The following is a 27,424-nucleotide window of genomic DNA, read 5'->3' as shown; positions in this document are numbered from 1 at the left end:
TATTGGCCCATACGTGGTAGCTCCTATCCACCCAAACTCATTCATATGTCTAACCTACTCTTGAAATGAACAAATGAACAATGCCACTCTTGAAACAATCAAGGGATCCTTCGTCTATATTTGAATTGAAATTGAAATTGAAATAAGTTTATTGAGGTAAAATACACACAAAGGGATGAGGTAGCTCAAGCTATTCTCACCCCGTTCAGTACAACGTGTTAATATATACATATACACACATCACAAATAAACATATTACCAAACATTCTGAGAGGTAAAAATATACATTTCCTCCCTCACAAGGAGTATGGTATCAGACGTACACACAAATACTTTTATGACCTAGGTATACTGTATAGACAATTTGCAAGACACCTGCAGATAATTCAACAAAATATTACAATCTTGGTGCAAAATTCTTATATCTCTCAAGAATATCATCAACCTTTCCGTTGTGACACATCCAGGCTATTTGTTCAGGAACAGTCCTTATCTCAGTGTTTCTATATACACTAATCAACGGACAATCAAGAATATAATGGACAAGGGTGTGAGACCTTAACATACCACATAGTTCTTCGTCTATATGTTACGCGGTAATTGGTTCCACAAATTAACAACCCTGTTACCAAACCAGTATTTACCCAAGTCTTTCCTAAATTGATTGATTGATTGATGAAGAGTAAGCCATCCAAGAGGTGGTACTGGCATGTAAGTGGTAGATTTATTTTTGGAGTGACTGTATACTGTGTGCTGAGGTCGCATTTAAATCGTCTAGGCTGCTATTGCGGGGGTGGCTACTGCTTGATAGTATTTATGAGGGTTACACACGGAGATCACACTAACGTGATGCATCAAATAAACAATTGAACTTCGGTTTCAACCCTTTTTACCCTGTCGTAGCTCAGTCGATTAAGGCAGTGTCTGGGATGCTCCCGGACGCAGGTTCGAATCCTCGTCACGGCCCTTGTGGATTTGTTTATTTATGAGGGTGTCCAGCACCACGTGGCCTTTTATTAGGGTGACTTTTTATTAGCCAGAAGAATGTTTATGGCTTCAGGGTGGTTACTGCAAAATTCAGGGACTCCTAAAGCTCTGCTAAGGTCGTTGCTTGCTTGACATTCCAGGAGATAGTGAAGTAGTGGCTTTTTCTGTGATTGACAGATGATGCATTCCTTCATCATCATCAAAACAATGAGCACAGTTTCTTTCAATCTGATGCCCCTGTTACCTAGCAGTAAATAGGTACCTGGGAGTTAGTCAGTTGTCACGGGCTGCTTCCTGGGGGTGGAGGCCTGGTTGAGGACCGGGCCGCGGGGACACTAAAACCCGAAATCATCTCAAGATAACCTCTATCTGGGGTTAACCAATTTCCCAGTTGTATCTGTAACCTAGACGTATTTCCGAAATCTAAAACATATCAAATTTATACCCGTTGTTTCGTGTTCTATTATATGTTGATATATTTAATACCCTATTAGCCCAGCCGCTCACTCACTACCCAGCCACAAAACCTTACATTTATCAACATTAAACTGCATCTGCCAATCTTTTGACTATATCAAAACCCTATTTAGATCGACTTGAAGTGATAGTGAGTCTTCTTCCATGTTTATTTCCCTACCAATTTTTGTATCATCTGCAAATTTGCAAATGTTGCTACTCAAACCTGAATCTAAATAATTTATATATATTATAAACAACAGAGGTCCCAGGACAGAGCCTTGAAGCACTCCACTTACAACATTTTCCCACTCCAAAAACTTTCCCACTTTTGCGTGTTTATAACAATTATAACATTATAACCAATGTAGGAATGCTATAGCATATATACAACACTGTAATATAACAAATGCATATTTTTAGTATACAAATAAATGTCATTATGTTTATTTAGATGACATAATTCATGCTGACGCAATTCAGGTTCAAACCTGCCGCGTTGCACCATGTTAGAGGTGGTGAGGGAAGGCGTCTGCTTGGTTATAGACTCAACAACTGAGTGTTCATTGTCTCGGTGGCGTCGCAAGAATGCTATCCTATCCACCGTACTGATGCTCTCTTGTCTTATAGAAGCCTATCTGACCCTCTATCCTACAATTTAGCTCAATTTATCTCTTGAATCTACCAGAGTTTATAGAAGCAGCGGAGGTGCTCATAGTAGTAGCTAATATCGATTACATTCTGTCGAATTTTGAGGAGTTGCAGAGAGTGTTGTGAATAATGTCAGCCCGCGGCATAGCCAAGAAGCGGCAGAAGAATATCAGCAAATCGCAGCGAGCCAATGTCTTGTTCCCTGTGGGTCGCCTGCACCGGTACATGAAGGCTGGGCCCGGGACCCGCAAGCTGAGGATTGGGGTCGGGGCGCCCGTCTATGCCGCCGCTGTCATAGAATACCTCACAGGTCCTTATTCCTCCTCACTCACACACTCAGGGACGGGGGGGAGTTGGTGGTGGCAAGTGTGTGTGTGGCTGCTGCTGCAGGGGGCCGGGTTTGTGTGTGTTGGGGGCGTGCTGCCAGTGTTAAAGAGTGCCCAGTGGCACTTGTACAGGTGGCACTTGCCACCTGTATAAGCACGAGTGGCACTTGCCACCTGTATAAGCACGAGTGGCACTTGCCACCTGTATAAGCACGAGTGGCACTTGCCACCTGTATAAGCACGAGTGGCACTTGCCACCTGTACAAGCACGAGTGGCACTTGCCACCTGTACAAGTGGCTTTAGTAGTGAACGTTAACAAGACTTGACAAGGCTGATAGTGCCTAGTTCTGGTGCCAGGCGTCTTCTCCTACAAGTGGCAATTCTATAAATACACATTACAATCCAACAGTTCTTGAAAAGGGACTCTTTAAGATTAAACAAAATTCTTGTCTTTAGACCAGTTAACTTCTTGTTAAACCAAGTATTAAAGTGTTAAAATGTGTACGTAAGGAACCTTGCCTAACCTAAGGACTGTGAATGTATTGGATACAGATCAATGGGGTATAGTGCAAATGTGGCAATGGTTTAGTGGTATTTTGTCAACTACGATGAATGTTTTTGGTGCCTTCTATTGATAATTACTTACTTACGATGAATGTTGATCTTCACCACATGTGTGTTTAAATTCTTTGATGCAGATAGTAATGTACTGTATATTTAACACCCGGCTACTGCTCCAGGACTTATTTAAAAGAAATGGGGAACTAATTACATTGCGTAGTTCAGTATACTGTGTGCAGGATTGAATTTTAAAAGATAAATCTTAAATAGTAACTAATACTACAGTAATACAACTGCATTTCAAGATTTTAAATGAGCTTTATTTTAATAACTATCAGTATAATACCTGTATGTACATCGATTTATTTTTTTAATATAATTCTGCTCTGTTGCTTTGCCATTGTATAGGGAGGGGGGAGTGGGAGATGAACGCTATTCACTTACCCTACGTGGTCTTGTTTGGCTTGGTACCGTCTCTTTATTAATTACTTACTCGGTCTTGTCATGTACATCTTGGGGTGCAGTTTGAAGAATGGTCCTACACATGCATTTCTCTAAACTGAACTAGGGGTGCCCTAGGTTATAAAATTAGTTACCAGATATCAATGGAAAATTGTGAAATTGCTAAATTTGAATGCAAAAGAAGGTCTGGGAGTTATAATTAGTAAAGATCTAGCAAAAAATATGACCCCCGCCAAATCGTTTAACAAGCAGTTTATTTATACACAGGATTTATACACAGAATACATTTCTCATAAATTTCCGTAGTGAAAAGTCATATAATGTGAGGTGCATTTACTTTAGGTGAACCAAAAAAGTCATGAAATCTGTTGTCTAAGAATTAATGAAAAATCTAAACTAACGTGAGGATTTGCACTTGCACAAGTTTGTACAAGATACTGATTTGGTTCTCGCCCCCGAATGCCACACCGACTTGTGGTTCCTCACAATTGTCTTGTGATTAATGCACTTTTCGCAGTGTATTCATATATCTTGGTACCTGCTAAGCATTGTGCAATTTATCAGCAATGTAGCTACTGTATTTGTGTTTGTAAACTGGTAGGATTATGGTGTACAGAGTAACAGTGCTGAGACAAGTGTTTTATTGAGAGGAAGGGGAAAGAAAAGAACGGTTGTATATTTTCGAGGAATGTATTCTTTATGCAAGTCATGAGCCACCTTATTAATGTAAATTACTTAATGCTTGTCTTATGGTTTCTTTAGAAATACTATGTATTTTACATTTGCATTGAATACAGTAAAGTAGTTATACTTTTGATTTTTAGGAATTCCATGATGTCATTTGTACATTCTAGTATAGTAGATCAGGCAGAGACTAAATTTTTTAATAATTAGTGTAGAAAATTTACCCAAATTCTTATTTATTAATCTTCCTGTTACATTAATGTCTATAATATCTCTCATTAATTTCAGCTGAAGTCCTTGAGCTGGCAGGTAATGCAGCTCGAGACAACAAAAAGTCACGCATCACACCCAGACACATTCTGCTTGCTATTGCCAATGATGAAGAGCTACACCAGGTAATGAGGTCTTTTGCTTTATTATGTTCGAGGGATTACTCGTGAACATTGGTCAAAAACTATTGCTGTAACTTCTTTGCTTTTCCTTTTTTTTTTTTATCCTGCCTGTGAGGGAGTGACTGATAGTCTTCTTGGTCACTATCTTATATTTGTTGCTCTTTTTTTTTTTTTATAGCTTTCTTCATTTGTACATTTTAAGTTTCTTCCTTACCCACCAGTCTTTTCCATAAACTTAGCTTATCTTGTGATATTTTTATTTCTTTCTGTAACCCCCTCATCCTATATACAGTGGTACAGTACCTTGGTTATCAAATTTAATCCGTTCCCAGAGACGGAAGTGAATTTACAACCCAAAATGAATTTTCTCATAAGAAATAATGTAAATTGAATTAATTTGTTCCACACTCTCAAAAATATTAATTTCTAAATACATTTCATACGTAATACACACAAATATTTTATACTATAGTATGTACAAGTTATAGCTTACCTTTATTGGTGACTCATGTTGGCGTATGGAAGACGGTGAGGAGTGGGAGGAGGAGGAGAGGTGTTAGTGTTTGGAAGGGGAGTCCCCTTTTCATTGTAACATCAGGCAGTGATGACTTCTCTGAGGTTACACTCTCTCATACGTTTTGCAGGCACAGCGCTGGGATCTGGTTGTGGCTCACTGCTTGCTTGTCTTACTTAGTCTGTCTATAGACACTTGTTTTTCCCTACATTTCAACATGTGTCTTTAGGGAGACATCACATTGTCTCACTGTGAATGATCTCTTGTTTTTCCTCTATTCTCATCGTCACAACTATGTTCTTAGGTTGAACCTTACCACTGATTTTCTTGGGACCCATGGCATGATATATAATAATTATTATGTCCAAAAACGAAAAAAAACACAAAAACAATGGCATTTTTTTCAAAGAATTTAAGCACGATCGTCACTTAAGTGGGCGATCGATAGGTTAACTGAAATGGGGTCGCCCGTGTCACCAGGAACCACGCGCTTGATCGACCCATACGTGTATCAACAAATAAATAAATAAATAATAAATAAATGTTTATTCAGGTATTGTTTCAATCAGTTTTCCCTCGATGTTTGTTAAGCTAATTGATCGATAGTCAGTGCCATAGATCTGTGCCCCTTTCTAAAGATCAGCACCACATATATAACTCTCCACGATTCCGGTACTCTGCTCAACTCAAATGATTTATTAAATGTGAAGGTCAGTTGTTCCATATACAGTATTCATCTTTACATTCTTAAAAGACATTTATGTTCATCTTCTAGTGTTCAACCATACTATGCTTGTTCATTCTTGTTGCAGCTACTTCGAAATGTCACCATTGCCTCGGGAGGAGTTCTGCCCAAGATTCATCCAGAACTCTTGGCTAAGAAGAAAGGAGGGAAGTTTGTCACAGGAGGCAACACACCTGTTACTGTACCATACAAAAAGCCTATTGCTACCAAACCACCAACACATAAAAAGGTACTTTGTCGTTTTTAAGGAGGATACTGTGGATTATATTGAAATAATTTATCAGTGTATGGAAATTCTTCATAAAATGAAGTATGTCAGCACCGGGTACAGTATGTTGGATGGTCTTGCTTACAAAACTAGTCTTGATCTCCTATGAAACTAGTTTCCTATTGACATTGTGTATTTTTTTTATCATCAGATGTCAACAACCAAAATGAATGGTAATGTTAGTGGAGCAACAGCAACCAGCAATACTACCACGACTATGGCAAATTCTCTTGCACTGACCAAATCTCCAAATTCTGCCTCTAATGTTACATCTGGTTAGTAGTTAAGAGTTTGATCTGAGTTACTGAAAGTTGGCTTTCCCAGGGCTCAGGGAGTGCATTATTATATGTAGCAGTAATGCTGGTGACAGTGGATAGTAGTAGTAGTGGCGTTGACCAGACCACACACTAGAAAGTGAAGGGACGACGACGTTTCGGTCCGTCCTGGACCATTCTCAAGTCGATTGTTCTATGACGGACCGAAACGTCATCGTCTCTTCACTTTCTAGTGTGTGGTTTGGTCAACATATTTCAGCCACATTATTGTGACTCCTCGTCTACATAGTAGTAGTAACAGGGTGGGCATGTAGGAGATGAACCACTGGTATTGGGAAGGACCTTTGGGCATGACACATTAGAGAGGCATTACCATTTTTGGTATATGGTGGATCATAACCACATTCAAAAGTAGCTACTGGGATCATTGTAGGTCAAAGAGAACAGGCACTCTGAAATATTTACTTTTTATGGTTAAATAAATCAATTATGGCATAGCAAGTAACATAAGGGTGCATAACTTAGGATAATAAAAACATGGACCATTGCATACCGTACAGTATTTAGTTATAAAGTATTTAGGTATACTTGTATTGAAAATGTAAATGATATTGTACAGTGCTTAGCCATGAACTGATTACAGTTCATGAAATGAATTAATAATTTATAGTCTTAACAGTTATATTGAAATGCTGTATTATGATTATATACTGTAGTTGAGTACTGTACATGTATAATTAGCAATGAGCAGTGTAGACCTGGTCTTGTGAAGTAGCAGGTGCTGCTGCCGCAGGTAAGTGCTGGGGTGCCTCAGTGGTGCTCTATTCATGAGACATTCTATAGCTGTAATGGTCTAACTTATACTACCTAATAAATGGGTGACATAATTTTTAGTAATTAAGTTTCTTGAAATTTGTTCATTATGCAGTACATATTGTATTGGTACTGTCTCACTTTTTTCTTTGAGTTTGATAACAGTAGCCATAGACTGTTGTTAAGAGAAAGGTAAAGACTTTTAGCAATACTTGTACAGTAAGACAATAACATTGTGTATTTAGTCCATCCATTCATTATCATAACCTTGTTTCCCACTTTCATGGGGCGGGGAAGCATCAACCCAGAGAAAACATCTGAATAATATAATGAGAGATGATTACAGATATATAAAAATTAGTTTTTTTAGTTCATTTATTATGCACACCTTACCCATCCTGTGGGCACTAGTGGAAAAGGTTACAGAGGCATGTAATGCACTCGAGGACTGAACCCAAAAATTCATTTAGATAAGCAAATTGAAGTCTTTATATTGATGGAGTCTTCATTCAGTGTTGTTGTTGTTAAAGATTCGCTACCGGGAACAAAGTTCCAAGTAGCACGGGCTATGGTGAGCCCATAGTTCCTTTCTCCAGTCAGTGTATTGTCCACATTATATAGCATCCTGGATAGACAAGCACCACTACACTCCAGCCGTTATCCATAGCAGCACCCTACCACTTCATAACACCAGGTGGCGGCATTTTATGTGAATTATGATATATATTACTGTCCAATACACAGAAATCACAATAGCGTAATGCATTAAATGAACAAATAAGCAATTCTTACTACCATGTTATAGCTCAGTCGATTAAGGCGCGTCTGGGATCCTCTCGGACGTACAGTAGGTTCAAACCCTCGTCACAGCCGTTGTGGATTTATTCATTACTGTCCAATATATTACTCCCTCTGTACACTTTGCTTCCTTCTAGCTTTGTCCTTTACTATATACATTTATTCCAGTGTATTCCAGGCAGGTGACAATTGTAGTAAGTATGATGATGATGCAGACTGTAAGTCAGTGTGGCTGAATGTTGATACCCAATCCACACATCTGAAAAATAAGGGAAGTGACGACATTTCACTCCATTCTGTTTTGATATTGGTGTAGGATGGACCAAAGCTTCATCACTTCCTTTATTTTCAGATGTTTGAGTTGGTGTCAAATATGATGGGATGGGATTTTATATTTTTGTATACTGCATATACAATGTAGTGTATTGTATAATAGTGTTTTTATTCTGAGATTTGCCTTGTATAGGAATCAAATACCTTCCACAATTTGCTCCAGTTGAAGCATAATTCCTTTTCACTGAATGAAGTTGTATTTTGTGTGCTTACTTTCAATATTTGGGCTTTGTGTACATTGTCAAATTTATTTACACACTTAAAGAACCTGTTTCCCTTTAGCATTAGTCTAATAAAGCCAAATGCAATACAGATATATACAGATATATTTTTTATGTACAGTAGTTCTTTCTTAATTTTAAACCAATTAGGTTCAGCCTCACCGCTGAAGCTAAGAGCCAAGGGAAAAGATATGGGAACTGCACAGCCAACGTCGGCGATATCCACGGTACTCTCCGAGAAAAAGCTATTCCTTGGACAGAAGGTACGATTGTTGCTGGTGTATGATACATGGTGTTGACACAGTATATCATTCATGTGGTTGTCAGTGTATCACACCCAGGATATATTTTTGATATGTGTATGCATTATTTATTTGACTATATTGAATATAATCTTGAATACATGTGCAGTTGGCCATACTTTGTATTTCTTTTGTCATTACTGTCTGAAAATGTTTTGTAATACTAGAAGATTACTCCATCATCCACAGTTGACCGTGGTACAGTGTGACATATCAACAGTAACAGCAGATGCTGTTGTTCATCCCACTAACTCTAACTTGGATTTCCTGGGAGAGGTGGGCTTAGCTTTGAGTAAAGCTGGAGGCAAGGAACTGGTGCAGGAAGTCCGAGAACTGGCCAACTGCAACGGAGCTTTGCCGTCTTGTGATGGTGTGTGGTCTGATGTATTTGTAGTTTGACTCTTTTTGAAGTTTCCTAGTTCATCTTTAAGCAGTTACCAACTTCAGTATTGCATTGTTTCTAATTGTTTTAACCCTCTTATTCACAGTACTTTCCAGTCTTATCTGGATGACTATCTCCTTGCCCCATCAGTGTTGGTTAAGAGCATAATGAAAATTGTGTTCAAGTGGAAATGTAGTGTGTTAACATTTTATGAATTATTTCATCAGTTCGAGTCTCAGTAGAGAGCCTAGACATGTTGAGGATCAACAATGTAACTTTACCTGGCATTCATAACATATTGGACACAAGTACAGTAACAAAAATAATCCAATTTAGAACATTTCTCGTGTTGTCTGACTTGTTAGCATTGAGAATGAAAATGTTAATAATTTATGAATATATCAATCATTGACATTGCAAAATATTTGCAATTAAAATACAAAATCCAGATAAAACCTTGTAGATATGCATCAACAAAAACAATATTACAATTTTAGTTGTGTTTCTTCTGTAATATATATGCCATACAGTTGTTCCTCAGTGCCAGTTATCACAAAATCTTAAAATGAGAAAAATTTCATTACATTACAGCTGGATCTCATTACAAAAAATATATTGTGACAAATTTAAACTTGGCTCTCATCTCGTCCAGTTAAAAGAACTAATATTTTTATGAAGCAAAATGATGAAAATATCCTTTAATACCATGTGCCCAATTAATTATTTAAAAAGAATAAAAAAAGTCATTTGCAATCACTTCCAAATATGTTAAACAAAATTTTATGAACTTGAGCTTTGTAATGGAAGAAGGGCAGAGGTTCTCTCTCTTCCTCTTCCCTATGCTAGTTTCCATGTAATGCAAATCCTCACAATTGAGAAAATTTGTGAGAAAGTGTTCACACAATTTTTCACTATTATAGGGTTTTGATTCCCATGGTGATGCATTATGCAGTTATTGGTGCATAAATTTGTTGTGAAATGCAATTCAGTGTACCACTTTCTCCATAGTGGCTGTTTGCAGTGGGTGCAAACTTCCTGCTCGGTGGGTGATCCATGTTAACGGGCCAACTGCTTATGAGACAGATGCTTTTGACAAGTTGGAGCGCTGTGTCAAGAACTGTCTCGTTCTTGCTGATACTCGGAACCTCAAGTCCTTGGCTCTTCCTTCCATTGGAAGTGGAAAGTATGTTACTCTTGTTATAAAACTCTGTTAAGTCATTCAATTCAAATTGCTTTCTTGTCATCATTGCTTGTTAGATAATTTTGATGGGAATCCCTTATAGTTGTCACATGTTTTTTGTTTTCTTCTATGAGTTATCCAGAAGATGCTTTGAGTATTAGTAGGTGGGGGTTATGATTAGTAGGTGGGGGGTCATGATTAGTAGGTGGGGGGTCATGATTAGTAGGTGGGGGGTCATGATTAGTAGGTGGGGGGTCATGATTAGTAGGTGGGGGTCATGATTAGTAGGTGGGGGGTCATGATTAGTAGGTGGGGGTCATGATTAGTTGGTGGGGGTCATGATTAATCGGTGGGGGTCAAGATTAGTTGGTGAGGTTCATGATTAGTCGGTGGGGGGGCCATAATAAGTTGGTGAGGGTCAAGATTAGTCGGTGGGGGTCATGATTAATCGGTGGGGGTCAAGATTAGTCGGTGGCGGTCATGATCAGTCGGTGGGGGTCATTATTAGTATTAATTTAAGACCAAAAAATCTATGCATAAATGTTCAGAAGGAGGCATATAGGATATTGGGATTTATATCTAGAAGTGTTAGCAATAAAACACTTAATATTTTTTTTCAGCTATATCTTGCACCTATTAGGCTCCATTTAGACTATGCAGTTCAGTTCTGGTAGCCGTATTATATAATGTGCACAAATTTACTTGAACACTTTCAGCAAAGAATGGCCAAGTTAATCCCACAAATTAGAAATCTTCCATATGAAGAGAGATTGAAAAAGCTTAATTTACATCTCTAGAGAGGCGAAGAGTTAAGGGTTACATGATTGAAGTGTACATGTGAATGAATGGGCATAACAAGAACGATATTAATAAAGTATTAACCCTTAAACTACGCAACACGTCACATGACGTGTTGAGTAACTTGCTATAAATTGCGCATCATGTCATATGACGTGTTGGAGTACTACGCAAGACTTAAACGGCCCGCGGATACACTGGGTTCACCTAGCCTTCATCAGGGCTCTTGTAAACAGACGCCATTTAAAAAAAAATGTTAGCCACATTCCCGGTTGTGAGGTCCTCGGTACTGAGTGAGCCACCAAGGCTGGCGCACGTAGCATGAGCTCACAGCACTGCTGTTCAGCTTGTGACCACAGCATCGCCTAAAAATGCCATAATATATATATATGTACATGCTATTATTTAGCGATGATAGTATTACAGAAGACCCCTGACTGTGATAAGAATGACCAGGATTCTGATAATGGCAGGATTGTTGTGATAATTAGCACTAGTGGGAGGAGTAATCTTGGTGGGGAGGGAGGTAGCGTTGTCTGCTGACTCTGTGTGTGACCACCTTTTACTGTCTGGACTCACTATACCAGCTTAGTTGTTCGCTATGGTGAACAAAACATGCAGATACTTATATATAACGTCTGTATATAGTAAATAAAAGCAAAAACAGTATGGTGGGAGCAGAGTGGCGAGTCAGGTGAGGTGAGGGAGGGAGGGAGTGACAGCCAGTGGCGGGCTGCCACTGCCACTCAGCATACCAACTTAGTGGTTTGTTATGGTGAACACAAATGTAGATACTTATATATAACGTGTATATATAGTGTAATAACAGCAAATGGAGTGTGGGGAGAAGCCATTTTGGTGAGAGAGGTGGCGACATCTGCATGATATATATGCATGATATCACCCCTGGGTAGGGGTGGCCACTGTGCTCTTTGGGCACTATACCAGCTTAGATGAACAGTTATGGTGAACAGAACATGTAGATACTTATATATATATATAATGTCTGTATATAGTGAATAAAAGCAAGAACAGTATGGTGGGAGGAGGATGTGGGCGAGTGAGGAGTCACTGAGGGAGCGACGGTGAGAGGCTGACTAGCAGATGTGGTAGCCACACCTCGCTGCTTTTTGACTTGCAATATCAACTTAGTGGTTCGTTATGGTAAGCAAAACATGCAGATACTTATATATAACCTGTGTATATAGTGTAATAACCGACAAAGTATTTGTTTATTGTTTTATGAACACAATAATTGAATCAATAATGTGCTCACTATAATTTTGAGTACAGCGATGATTCACACATTTTATTATATAAATATATCACACTACACACTATTGAATAATATTACAGCAAAAAAGAAGAAAAATCAATCAAGAGACATTGAAATAATTAGGTAATTATTTCTCTGTGGCCACTACTGCCTGACAGCTGGGGCTGAGCAGACCGCCTCGGATGCACGCCGAGTCAGCCCCTCTTTTTTGCCAGACTTCCCCACCCTATAGCGGGCAAAATATGCCACTTACGATTTTATTATTATTTTTTTCGTGATCATGGACCACAAATTAACACGTTTAGATTTTTTTTATGCGCCTGTGGGTGACAATGGCCAAATAGCCCTTAGCAACACAAGGGTTAAATATATGAACACAAAATAGAACAAGAAACAATGTATATAAATTGGACAAGTTTATATTTAGAAAAGACCTTAGTAAATACTAGTTTGGAAACAGGGTTGTTGATTTCTGGAAGAGATTACCAGGTAACATAATAGTTGTGAGATGACTGAATTGTTTGAAGCATAGGATAGAAACAATAGTGAGTTTGGGTGGATATAAATAGGCGCTATAATGTACTGGCCATTGGTCATTCTATAATTATTGCAATTATGATCTCAACTGTGCCCAAAAAATGTTGTGCTTATAGAATGATTATTTGCAACACACATCATACATGCATACATGTAAATACATATACATACACTATGTAATATACAGTGGCACCTCCATTAACGAGTTTAATCCCTTCCGGCATCGAGCTCGTCATGTGGAAAACTTGTCTTGCAAAACAACAACAAAACTGTCGTAAAAGGTGTCCAAGAACCAGCGGAAACGCTCGTTAATCGAGGAAAACCTCGTTAGTAGAGACAATTGTTCTGCGAGTGGCTCGCTCATTACTCGAAATGCTCATAGATAGAGCCGCTCGTTAATCGAGGTGCCACTGTATTTTATACTGGTATATATGTATACTGCACAAGTAAAACTAATACAAATGAATGCTTTTGTTCTTTTCAGGGCTGGGTTTCCCAAACAACAAGCAGCACAAACTATCATCAAGTCCATTTGTAACTACTTTGTTAATGTCATGTCCTCGTCACTGAAACAGATTTACTTCGTCCTCTATGACATGGAAAGCATTGGGGCTTACACAGCAGAACTAGCAAAGTTGGATTCTTAAAGGTAAGGCTTGTTAAAGATTGTGTTGCATTCTTTAACTTGATATAATTTGCTACAATATTCAAATGTATTCACCAGATTCATAATAATGGGTTTACTGTTTAGTGCATTAAATGTTTAATGTTTTCATGCGTTAAATCGAGGGTTCTTGACCTTTTTACAATTATAGACCCCTAGTGAATTACCCAATATTTGCCTATATCCCCTTTGCTATTCTCTCAAAATTATCATTGTCATCACCGGTCCTGTTAGATATAATAGTCCTATTAGATTATTACAGTATGACATCAAATAGTGTAATTTATTTATTAGCAATCCTGGGGAGTGGGAAGACATTAGTGTTGAATGATCTGATTGGCTAGCAACCTTGCAGCCTCAATATGTATTGATAATGTTGATAGTAAATACTAATCAAACAACAACATTTTTGTTTAATTGTTCAGAAATCAAGCTCCATACTCCCAGTATTTGGTGTCTGTACCCCCCCCCCCCCTAGTAGTTAGTTCTAAACCCCCAGTATTTGATTCCTATATCTCAAGTATTTGGTTACTATATCCCAAGTATTTGGTTCTTATATCACCAATGGGTATGGATACCCTCAATAAAGAACCCGTGTCTACCTGTTTTGATGCATCGAGTTACATCCCAGAGATATTGATCTTGTATCTAGAGCTTTTTTCAAGCCTGAATTTGAATGGAAAATGACTTTGAATTTTGCAGCTGGCTAAAACTTTTTGATTTTTCCAATTTTTTGCAATAATAAATTATTAATCTACTGAATGTTAAAACACTGCTGATTATTCATTATAAGGCAGCCTTTTTCACTACCTGTGTTGTTAATATCTGCTCGACTCGTGCACTTAAAATTTGTTTTGATTTCCATCATTGTCTTGCTGCATTCCACTCATAATGCATTCCAAGAGACCAGCAAGTGCAGAGAGTGACTGGCTTGCTAAAGTTGAAAATGAGGGCTGTTTTACTTGAAATATAATGGGTCATTTAAGATACTCTGAAAATTAAATTTAAAGTTGGTAAATGGTACAATACATATTGTCTGTAAGTAATGGTAATGTCTTCTCACAGACATAACAACATAGAATAAAAATACACACTTATGTATTTGTGAATTTTGTGTAAAGTGTGGTTAGGACGAGACTTGCATCTTAACGACTAATGCACATTAGTCGTTGAGATGCAAGTCTTGTCCTCGCCACATACTCAGACCTTGACAAAGGACTCGGGAGAGTGCAAAACACTAGCGTAAATCTTTACCTAAAATTCACAAATACATTAATGTGGGTTTTTATCCTAGACAAAGTCTATGTAAAGATTAAGATATTGCTTAATGTAGCTTTGAAATGTCATAGGATTGATAGGTGATTTCATGCTTCAGTGAGCTGGATCTTGTCAGATGCAAGCTTCTCAATCAAGCTTTCAAATATTCTTTACTGAATCTTTGAGAATTTCCAACCATCTATTTCTACAGTCGGCCAATCAATCTACCTAGCTTTTAATTTATCAAGCTATTAATATATATATATATATATATATATATATATATATATATATATATATATATATATATATATATATATATATATATGTATATATGTATATATATATATATATATATATATATATAATATATATATATATATTATATATATATATATATATAATATTATATATATATATATATATATATATATATATATATATATATATATATATCTAATACTGAACTTTTTTCCTCAGATGTGCAAGTGTATGTCAATGTGTGTGGATTTTGTAAAGTCTTAAACAGTTACAGTACAAGATGACTCTCCTGATGACAAAATCTCCAGGACTTAATAGACAGCTCAAAATAGCCTTGGCATAATAATAATAAGTGTTAATAAACGGACCGTCTGTGTTTGACGGCACTATTCTCCTAGCCGAGTTCACCAAATGTTAATTACTGAACCATTTTGAAAAACATCCAAGTTTAAAGGAGAGCTCGTAATGGCGGATTTATGTCGGCCATTTCGTGCACAGTTTTGCCAGTTCTTTCATAATCATGATTTTTTACCAGTGATATTTTGTTTTTGTAACAAGAGTAGTTAAAAAGTGCCCTGCCTGTCTTCTATCGTTAAACCCCGTTACGCAACATTTGCTTTAACTAATGTTTAAGAAAACAGAAATACAGCATGTAATACAGGATATTTTTAATATGAATACAAATGTCAACTGAGATGATTATATAAAATGATTATATATAATATATAATATGTAAAGTATATGTATTATGTATTATATATATTTATATATTCTAAATATTATATAATATATTATGTATATTATACATATATAATAATTATATATAAAATACATATATAATAAATTATATATATTATATATAATATATATAGAGTATATGTGTGTGTAAATCACAAAGAAATTAACACATGATGAATAATGTGGCACTTGTATATATTAATTACACACACACGCATGCACGTACACGTGTACGTACGTATGTCACCGAACCTGACGACGTTAGAAAAACGGAGGGGGCGGGGAGATATGGTAGCAGCATATAAAATACTTAGGGGAATTGACAGAGTGCAAATAGACAAAATGTTCACATGAAATGCCAACAGATTAAGGGGGGACATGGGTGGAAGCTGGAAACACAGATGAGTCATAGAGGTGTTAGAAAATTTTCTTTTAGCGTGAGAGTAGTGGGGAAATGGAATGAACTAAAGAAGCTCATTGTGGAAGTAAACACTATTCATAGCTTTAAATCTAGGTATGATAGAGAAGTAGGACAGGAGTCATTGCTTTAAACAACCGAAGGTTAGAAAAGTGGGATCCAAGAGCCAATGCTCGATTCTGCAGGCACAAATAGGCGGGTACACACACACACACCCTCATATGCACACATACATGCATGTAATGATCGTAAAAAAACACGTGATGTGATTATACGGTACATAAGTATCCACATGTCCCTTCCATTATCCAACATTATGTTTACGGCTCTTAATCTACTCAGGTGTAGGGGGGTTATATAATTCCAAGCTCATGTCATCTCTGTATTCTCTGATAATGTGTTGAAACACGAATACGTTTGATATTTTCATTTAATTTTTTTCTCTGTGGATACTTACACTTACGTGTGTGTGTGTGTATATTATGAGTGTGTGTGTATGTATATGTGTGTGTCTCTGCGTTTAGAGTTTATCATATGATGTGAGATGCAGTGTAAAACGTTTTATGGATGTTGGTGAATTACTATGGTAGAATATGCTGGCAGAGTATTTAGAGTTAGCGCCATGTGGCAGAGCAGAGGTGTAGTAGGAACTGTGTATTATGTTAAGAGTGGCATTGGCATTTGTTGTTTATAATAAATATATTTGTATAAATATTTATCATAAAAAATCTCTAAAATCCAGACTTTCTTACCTATGCAATTACTGTATATAGTTGCATTAGGCTCATTATATTAATTTAAATCTTATGGGGTTGCATGCTCCCACTGTCTTAATATTTTTTAAATTTTTACCTTCATATTAGGGAGCGACAGTGAACACATTATTGCTGAAAGCACAATGTGTTACCAATGTTTGAACATTTGTTGTTACGAAATTTATATCGTTTACATTTTTTAATCGATTAAAATTTGTTAATTTACACCTGGTTCATGAGAAATCCTTGGTTTCTCTGGGGACCCAGAGAAATAAAATATCAATTTTGATATACAGTAATTTTTTTTTTTTTTTTTTTTTTTGTAATAGGTAAGGAAGTCTGGAAATTGCACTGATTCAACTGATTGGTAGCATGGATTATTGCCTGTACTGTTAGATAATATGTTAATAATTCAAAAGAGGGGGTGGGATGTTTGGTGGCCACAGTTTGTGGTGAGTGAAGAAGTTACTACTGTACTTGTATCATTTATATTGGCATGTACACTTCTCCAAAAACATAGTTTAAATTTTATGATTGTTTGAGAAGTAGTGTAAAGTTGCCACCTTTTCTTTGTTTTTCTCTATTATTGGCAATTGTGGTGCTTTATTCACAGTGATATATAGTTTATTAATTTGTTAATTAATTGTAGTATTTATATTTAATAGCAGAAGTTCTATTACTAAAAGTTTATGATTGATAATATTTTCACATTTCAAAGCAAGAAGACCGACCATTTTACGAAGAATCTGTGCTTACTCTTTATTGTTATTCACTTGTTCTTTAAAGTTTATCATTCAGCAGTCAAACTGCCTCTTATTATTTATGCATTACAGAAACAGAACTGGTTTTGTCAAATTTTGTCCACTAGAATTTGATGTAATAAGAATTTGTACGACTAAATTAAATTGTGTATAATTCTGTATGCCAGAATACAATATCTTTAAGTGTACCCTGAAGGGATACCTCTTTGTTTTGTCATGTTTTTGTTTTGTTTTTCCCCGACAAGGTTCTGTTGTATATTTTGAGAACTCGTCAGATTGATTTAAAATTTAAAATAGTTTAGTGTAAGAGAGCCGGTCGGCCGAGCGGACAGCACACTGTACTTGTGATCCTGTGGTCCCGGGTTCGATCCCGGGCGCCGGCGAGAAACAATGGGCATAGTTTCTTTCACCCTATGCCCCTGTTACCTAGCAGTAAAATAGGTACCTGGGTGTTAGTCAGCTGTCACGGGCTGCTTCCTGGGGGTGGAGGCCTGGTCGAGGGCTGGGCCGCGGGGACACTAAAAAAAAAAACCCCGAAATCATCTCGAGATAACCTCAAGAAGGTGGAAAGTATGGCAGCTATAGAAATTGACCCCTATAACCCATAGCAATATTTGTTTTACTTACAGTATTTTGAGAAGCCTTAATGTATTGACTTGAACCTGACAACACTTACACGTACAGTGAACTTAAATTCATTTTTGGACATTATTCTTGATTGTATTTTTTCAATCTACAGCAGTTAATGAGGTCATAAAGCTGATTTTATTTTTGTTATTCGGCAGTGTGGCTCAGTGATTACTAATGTTTTTATATTAGTCTCTTATTTCACCCGGGAGAAGAACATGTTAAGGACTTGCCCGAAACGCTGTGTGTGCCAGTGGCTGTACAAGAATGTAACAACTCTCGTGTGTGTGTGTGTGTGTGTGTGTGTGTGTGTGTGTGTGTGTGTGTGTGTGTGTGTGTGTGTGTGTGTGTGTGTGTGTGTGTGTGTGTGTATTAAATAAATCAATATAATGTTCAGCTGGCATGCACGAGCTCTGAGCATGCACTTCACATCAGTGAAGTAAAACCATTTCCTGCCACTGACTAATTGCCACTACTAAACCACCACCTCCACTAAATGACTTATAGCAGTTAGAACTAGAAACACAAATATGTAAAGAAATGTAAGAAAATGCTGTTGCATCGCTTGCAGGATTGTGTAAGTTACTTATTAAAGAAAATAAAAAAAATTTATTGCTAAATTAGAAATAATTAAAGGCAGGTTTTGAGAGTAACACCATTGTTATGTGATTGGATGTGACATACTTCTGCTATGTTATAGAGCAGCATTTCTCACCCTTTTTGCCCTTGAAAAAATTCTGGGTCATACCTTAGTTAAACACACATGGATTTCTTTGTCAACTGAAAGGAGACAATTTGTCTTTACTCTTGATACTGGTTATATGCAAATATGTTATGGGAAATAACTCAAAAATACATTTGCCTATGATTAGATTTAGCATATTTATCACTATATCTTGCAGAACCGTAATTACCTTGTGGTTCCGTGGATCCCCGGTGGAGAAATGCTGCTATACATTAGTCTTGATAGGATGATCCTCCTTAAAAGTACTAAAATGTTTTGTACAATTAGTATTAATGTGTTATTACCATGCTGCTATTCCCTTCCTTGTTTCTCCAAAATTATTTTTATCTTTAATGTTATTAGGCAGTATTTTAGGCATTGTAAACTTTTTGTTTCTTTTATGATATTCACTAAACAAGTAACTGAAGAGACTTGGCAAACAAAATTTTGTTTGTGAACACTTATTTATAGTCTTGAGGAATTGTAACGTGCATGAGACAATACCTTGGGTATCTGTTTTGTGATGTGGGGTCAAATAAGGCATGTTATTTGGGAGTTAAAAATGCTTTAAGCCCTGAAAAAATGTCTTTTGAACGAGGAAACTGATGTTCAGCCTTCCGAGAAACTATCTTTTAGATATAAGAATTCTCTGTTGCAGATTTTGTCCTAATCAGTCTAGCTGTCTGGGAAGAGTTCACAAATTTGAGAACCAAACATGACATATTAATTATTTTAATAGAGATTAAGTCCAAGATCCCATTGGACATGAATGTGCAGTGTGCCAATCATACACTGCACATGACACACACATAAGTTGTCTTGGTAATTGTGATGTTCTCTCTCTCTATAACTATATATACACATGAAAGGAAAATGCTCCTCTATATATTTTTGTATGTTTAAAATGCTGTATTACAGGTAATCTGTGTGAATTACGCATTACATGCAATAATGCCCATAAAGATCATCGGCAATCTGTTAGTGCCTCGTGACCACTCATTTTATTGGAGAGAACTGGTGGGGTCTCCAAGGATAATGATGCACACCAAAATTATTTGCTGCAATCTGATCAACATTAAAATATATGGTATGATGTCGGTTTCATTTTTGTGCAGGTATCCCATAAACATGATCACATACAGCTCATATAGTGCCTGTTGTTATTTTGTTTCTAACTTTTTAAAAAAGGTTTTTCCTTGCCATATTAAAGGCATTGCACATATTAGTCTGTCAGTCAGCTGCTGTTTGCTAATGAGGAGATTTTGGTTGTTTTGTAATGAGTCGACTGCCTAACAACAAGGCCATTATCAACGTTGTCCCTCAAAGTGTTGATAAAAGTCATGGTATGGGTGGTGTGAAGGTAGTTTCGAGGCTCTTATCCATTCATTACAAGTGGCGAGAGTTTTCGTAATTGAACTTGTATAAATAAGAGGTTCTAATTTTGCATTATTGTTTTAGAATAATATAAAGGAATTAAATTGCATCCCTGACAGTTTGCCTTGCAGATATAGTAGTAGTTAAATACAAACTGTATTTTGTTGTTTCATGTTGATAATATGTATTATTAATATTTTATGTAATTAATAATATATCATTCTTCACATTTGTTTATATACTGTATGTGGTATTCATCAAGAATTTGTGATATGGCTTGTGATTGTGCATTGTGATGGCAAGGTGGCCTAGTCGTCAGCCACATAAGTATACTAGAGTGAGGCTCCATTTTACCGAGTGGTTAGATGTATTATCTTGACTTAAAGACCACTGATGAAGAACTGTATCGAACCACATTTCACAGATGATTATACTCTCAGGTCAATATAGTGATAGCACACGTTAATGAACGACAAGTCTCATCACCGTTGTCTTTGATTCTTCTTGAAAATGAAAAAGATGAGAAGATAATTAGTGCTTTAACGGAATGGGTACAAGAGACTCTGAAACAATATATATTTGGGAAGAACCAGTTATGGAAAAAAGTGAAGATCTGCAATCTCTGCTACTAGGAAAAAACAGTGGAATCTTCTGTTTTATGGAAAAGTTAGTCGGCATTGTTTATTAATACAGCACATTTATTTTATGTAATAAGAATAATTAATATTTTCAAGTTGGCTCCTTATGATTCAAAAGTGAACTGGAATGATTTTGGAATTCACTACATTAAATAAAATAAATTAGGTTTTCTTATTAAATAATGTAATAGTTTGTGAAGAAGGTCATTGCCATTGATTTAATGTGAATATTTAAGTTGATTAGAGGTTCCCAAGCCTTTCCCTCATGAATTTGTCATTTGATTTAGTTTCCATCAATTGGCCCTGGTCACTTATGATTATTAATTTTGCAGAGACATGCCATTTGTAAATGGGTTATCTCTATGATTTTAATGTTTAAGACATAGTACATGGTAGTGAACATGTGTACTTCCACACTTGAACACACACATGCTCATAAAAACATGGACATGAAGGCTCACATGTACACCATCCTCTGTGAATAAATTTTTCCAGTAATCTGCTTGACTTTTTGCTTTCGTATTGACAGTGTTATACAGTACAGTATAAGGTAAAGTAAGGTAATTATCAGGAGAGAGCATTGTGCCATTATGACTACATAGCACTTGGATATGAGAGTATGGATATAGGATAAGATGGAGGAAAGGAATGGTGCCCAATCACTTGGATGATCTGGGATTGAACACAGACCTCCAAGAAGCGAGACGGTTGTTGTACCATCCTCTCCAATTGGTTGGGCATTATACAGTACAGTACTGTATAGCCATATTGGTTTGGTACTTATAATTATTTTTAGTCATACAAAACAAACACTATGAACATAGCTCTGTTCTTGTAACTAAAACTAGGTAATTACATAGACTGAACTATGAATATAATATAGAAGACCTGTAATTTGCATCACCAGAGAAAGAGACTAAAAGACATGTTCATGACATGAATGATTCTTTAGCATTGACAAAGGATAAGGACAGGCTTTTAGCAAGTGGTTTCGTTCGACTTCTGCCCTCAGTTTGTACGTCGACACTGGCTTCCTATCTCTCCAGGACTGCCGTGATCACTACTGTTTTCGCTATCTTGCACGGTCCTTGCAACATCCTTTCTCTCGCCTCTGTTGTGCTTTAACTTTTACCCCCTCCTGCGGTTCCTGTTCCTCTTTACCACCTCCCTCTTTCTGTCTGGTTATCTCGCTTACAGGATTCTCTCTCAATCCATATTTCTAATATTTCTCCTCATATTGTTCCTTCCTTGCCTCCGTGGAGAGTCCTCTTTATGAAGTTTTGTACACCCTTGACCCGCATCACTAAAGCGTTTACCCCTCCTACGGTTCTGAAACGCCTTTTCCTTGAGCACTTCTTCGCACTCCTGCTCCGTTTCCGTCTTCACCGGTGGGTCTAAGTCTGCGGACGGTGTAGGCTACTCTGTTGTTGTTTTCTGACCGCACTTATATGTGTCACCTACCTCTGGAGACTAGCATCTTCACAGCAGAACTTTATGCTATTCTCTATGCTCTTCGTCTCCTGCTTTCTCGTTGTCAATCTTCCTTTGTGGTTGTTGTTTACTCGTAGTGCCCTCATGGTTCTCGGGTCCTTTAATCCTGTCTATCCAGTGGTTGTCGAGATTCAACATTGGCTGTTTCTTATTTTCAGTAAACTTAAAGTCAGTTTGAGTTTTGCTAAGTTCCCAGCCAAATTGGTGTCTCTCTAAATGAGCGTGCGAACGCTGCTGCTCGGGAAGCTGTCTGCTCTTGTCCCATCTCCCATAAAGGTATTCCTTATTCCGACTTTTACCCAGTTATTCATTCCTCCATGTTTACCCGTTGGCAGGATTGCTGGTCTTCTGTTACTGCTAACAAACTGTGTACTCTTAAAGAGTAGTGAGTCCTCATGGCCTTCCTCCTACCACCATAACCGGTGATGGGAAACAGCTCTGGCGAGGTTGCGTATTTGCCATACACGCTTAACTCATGGTCACTTAATGGAGCGCCTCCCTGCTCCTTATTGTCCAAATTGCATTGTCCCTCTTACGGTCGTGCATATCCTTGTTGACCGTCCTGACTTCCAGGACGAGCGCGTGTCTTGTTTTCTGACCGTCCCTCACGGTCACTTGTCCCTCGATAGAATTCTTGGTGAATCGGATACTTTTGATATCATTTGCCTTGTGCGTTTCTGTTCTCGTATTGGCATTCCTGGTGATATTTAGCGCCCTCTGATTATTCCGCACATTTGATGGTGCTACATAACCTAACCAGTTTGGTGCCTCCTTTTGATAATTACTTACTTTTAGCAAGTGGTTAAACTAGAATGAGGGGACACAATTGCTGGCATAGTGCATTCTTCTGATAATTACTTTGGTTATCAGTACAAGCTTGCCTTTTTCACAATCACTTTTTAATGCATTGGTGGAGAAATTGTTCACATGTGTGAGCTACAAGCTAGAATATTCAGCAGTTGTTTTAGTGTTCCTATCTCATAAAGCATATGACATAAAACAAACAAGCTGTTGAGAGGGTGAAGGAATTAAACATACCAAAGTTACTAGACAAGGAAATTGGTGATGTGATCACAGAAAACCATGACAGGAATTTTTTTAAACCAATAATTTTGAGAACAAAAAATCCATAGAATCAGGATATAAAAACAAAGGTGTCGTTTTGAAATGTCATATAACAAAAATTATACGGAAGATGGGATACTATGAGCGTAGTTCTTATGTAATTACACATATACACTCAACACACTTTCTGCCATATACATACAAATGTACAGTATTTTGTCTTTAATTAAAAAAAATGTAAAATGGTTGATTTTTCTTGCCTTCTCTGGCTCTGAAATTAGCACAATTAGTTGTAATCTTTAGTACATTAAATATTTGGCAGTTTTGCCAGTACAATTCTGTGACTAATCTTCTGAACAGTACTGTACGGTACTGTATATGCTTATGATATTAATTACTTTGTGGTTACACTTTGACATCATAATATTTATATTTTTATCATTTTGTATATGTAGTTTTCTCAAGTTGTGTTAATGAGTAGAGTAGTGGGAATGTAACTATGGGTGATGAGCATGGGAGGTGAAGAGCAAGAAGGCTTACAGTGACTTATTAGCAGTTAAGTGAGCATTAGTAATTGTGATCACATGCAGTCTACAGAAGGCTTATGGAAGTGTATTGTGAGAACGAGATCGTGGAAATGACTTTCCCGAGATATTATGAGACGATGAAATCATCAGGACTTATATGCCATTAATAAATTTGAATTTTGTTATGTTTCTCAGTAAAGATATTGACTTGTAAATTTAATTAGAAGTGATTTGAATTGCTGTTTATTATTAAAAAAAATATCTATCAGTACAATACTGTATATGGTAATACAGTAGCGCATCATAAATGAAGGAGTCACAATTAGATGAAAATACAGTATATAAAAAAAAAAAGTGCTGGTGACTTGGCATTGTAACAGATCTCCTGCATGTGTATGTACTGTATTTTGAAAAAAAAAAGTAGAAAAGCAGCAAAAGATATTGAATGAGTGATACAAACAAATGTTTGAAACTACTGGTATTTGCACCAATTTTACTACAAATTATTTAATGGAATTTCGTCTGTGCCGAAGTGTACTTGAATTTTAAAAGAAACTGCAGTGAGTCTTGTAAAGGCTAAATTTTGTATGTGTGTTGAGTTATTTTACAGATTTGAGCACAATCATATAAGAATTTGTTTCACCAAAGCAAGATAATTTAAGTATGAGAATGGTGAGTTTTGACTACTTCATTACTAGAGGTGAGAGTTGTGTGTACCTTCATATAGAGCACACTGCAGTGGCTGTATTATGTACTCAGTGCTGTATGTAAATATTCCTTATGCTGTTTGAAACTTTAGGATATTAGAGATTGATTTTAGAATAAAGTATTCTTGATGCTCATGTCATTATGAGTATTAAATATTTTTGTTGAAATTCCATTCATGATAGTCTAGTACATTTGTTTGAATTTGTTGTTCAGAACATTTTGATAGAATTGTTTATTTTATTTCTTTGTTAGTTATTGTAGTTACAGAAAAATTGTGTATATTATGTATTAACTTGAAAGTTCAGGAAATATATTCTATAATGAAATTTTTAAGATTCATGTAATAAACAAAGAAGTCATGTGTGGTTTTTCTATCCACTTGTGGCACACCCCTGGCCCTTTTTCTTCCCCCACCATCTCTCATCTTTCCCCTAAACCCACCATTTCTGCCCTTCCCCCACCATCTCTCCCCTTCCCCCACCATCTCTCCTCCTTTCCCCACCATCTTTTCCCCTTTCCCCACCATCTCTCTCCTTCCCCCACCATCTCTCCTCCTTCCCTCACCCTCTTTTCCCCTTCCCCCACCATCTCTCCTTCCCTCACCCTCTCTCTCCTTCCCCCACCTTTTCTCCCCTTCCCTCCACCCTCCTGTTTCCCCTTCCCAGTAGTGCCTTGGCCTCTGCCTGTTTCTTTCCCTTTCTCCATCCCAGCACCCAAAGAAAATTGTTGAAAAAAGATCTAAGTTAATAAACATTAATAATTAATATAACAGAAAAGAAAGAAATACAATACCTATGATGCACTCACAGTAACGATTTTATCTCAGTCTTTCTGAAGACGTGCAATATTTTATGCATTGTTTCATTTATTTATATACAAGTTGCAACGAAGGTATATTTGGTTGTGAGCGTACATAATATTGATATTTGAGCATTAGTCTTGCAAAGCCACTAATACATGCATTAGCATTTTGGGCAGATCCTTAAGCTGAGAAATGTAATACTGTAATATAGTACATTGTAGCAGATTTTGAGTTCAACATAATAGCTACAATATAATTTGAGAATATGGATTATACTTATGAAATTTCATGACTTTTAGTACTCAAATTTGGCAGTGAGGAATTTGAAGCGCTAGATGGGGGGGGGGGAACTATGAGGATATTATTAGGTACGTTTTAGTTTTTTTATTTAAGTTTTAGGGTATTAGGTTTTACTTTTGATTGGCAAGGTATACTGTAGGTTTGATAATTGTTTGATTAATTAGGGAGCGAGTTCCAATGACTGGGTCCTCTTATTTGCATGGAGTGCTTAGACAGATTTAGTCTGCCTTTATGGATATCAGATTTATTTCTGGTATGGTGCTCATTGGTTCTATTACATCTATCAAGGAAGAGTTTCAGCTCGGAATTAGCATTTAGGAACAAGATTTTGTAAATGCAAATAGTACAAGAGAATGTAAAAGAGTTCTTACATTCTTGCACTTTTTGATAGACATTGTCTATCAGAAGGTGAATCTGATTTCATTCGCTTCCAAATAATAATGGCACTATAATAATAATAATAATAATAATAATAATAATAATAATAATAATAATATACAGTAATAATTTTTATTCGCAAGAAGATACAATGGATTGGTGAGATTACTTAAGACTGGTATTTTTACATTCATGCAAAGCCACTAACACGCTTTGCAAAGCGTACAATCCTCCCTGGTTATAGGATTGATTGATTGATGAAGATTAAGCCACCCAAGAGGTGGCACGGGCATGAATAGCCCGTAAAGATTATAGGACTTCAGCTGACTGTCTTAAACAGGCTCAATCCCCGACCGTCAAAGTGGTTGGGCACTATTCCTTCCCCCCGTCCCATCCCAAATCCTTAACCTGACCCCTTCCCAGTACTATATAGTCGTAATGGCTTGGCGCTTTCTCCTGTATTAAAAAAAATTAAAAAGCGGCTTAACGTTGTCTCTAGAACCTTGCTAGTGGGTTTACAACTAGGTTCCCAGCCACTGCTGGCTCAACAACACCAATAAGTTGTTAATGAGGTCATTCGACCCCTTCTGGGGCTCGAACTTAACCCACCAGAATACTTATGAGAAAATTGATAATAGCTTATTAATAAACAATGATGACGTAGCACATATATGGAATAAATTTTGCATCAACATATTAATAAAAATCTTGTATATATTTGAATAATAGCGGAGAAATAAGGCATTCTCTCTCAGGAGCAAAAAATTTCAATAAAAATAAAATGTTTTCATAAAGAGCTTAATTAGGCGTGGTTAGTGGTTTTATGAACAGATACAAATGTGTATAATGACATAAGTGATCCTGTGTAATTTGTAACAATAAATATATGAGTGTTATTGTTATTGTTGTGTGAGAAGTGTGTTGGGCCCCGCGGTCTCTCACTCTTGTGTCTCCCCTGGCTGTGTGTGTCTCTG

At 36.8% G+C, this 27,424-nt stretch overlaps 1 protein-coding gene across 1 annotated transcript; it reads left to right on the top strand.

The window, feature by feature from the left end:
• The first annotated feature begins 2,117 nt into the window (after positions 1–2,117).
• LOC123771502 (core histone macro-H2A.1) lies at positions 2,118–25,329 on the top strand. The gene is made up of 9 exons (XM_045764088.2): positions 2,118–2,404; positions 4,417–4,523; positions 5,847–6,008; positions 6,199–6,322; positions 8,638–8,750; positions 8,979–9,159; positions 10,180–10,354; positions 13,447–13,611; positions 15,364–25,329. Exons 1-8 carry the CDS (start codon positions 2,224–2,226, stop codon positions 13,607–13,609), a joined length of 1,206 nt encoding a protein of 401 aa, XP_045620044.1. The 5' UTR covers positions 2,118–2,223; the 3' UTR covers positions 13,610–13,611; positions 15,364–25,329.
• The last annotated feature ends 2,095 nt before the right edge of the window (positions 25,330–27,424 follow it).

Source organism: Procambarus clarkii, chromosome 76, assembly GCF_040958095.1.
Source record: "Procambarus clarkii isolate CNS0578487 chromosome 76, FALCON_Pclarkii_2.0, whole genome shotgun sequence".
In the NCBI taxonomy this organism is placed as follows: Eukaryota; Metazoa; Arthropoda; class Malacostraca; order Decapoda; family Cambaridae; genus Procambarus; species Procambarus clarkii.
This window is presented reverse-complemented; position numbering and strand designations above follow the sequence as displayed.

What these genes read in the sequence shown, in the direction of transcription:
- LOC123771502 (XM_045764088.2), top strand. Translation starts at nt 2,224, where the DNA reads ATGTCAGCCCGCGGCATAGCCAAGAAGCGGCAGAAGAATATCAGCAAA. An exon ending in AGCTTTGCCGTCTTGTGATG is followed by an intron (nt 9,160 to 10,179) that starts GTGTGTGGTCTG and finishes CTTTCTCCATAG; the next exon opens with TGGCTGTTTGCAGTGGGTGC. An exon ending in CCTTCCATTGGAAGTGGAAA is followed by an intron (nt 10,355 to 13,446) that starts GTATGTTACTCT and finishes TGTTCTTTTCAG; the next exon opens with GGCTGGGTTTCCCAAACAAC.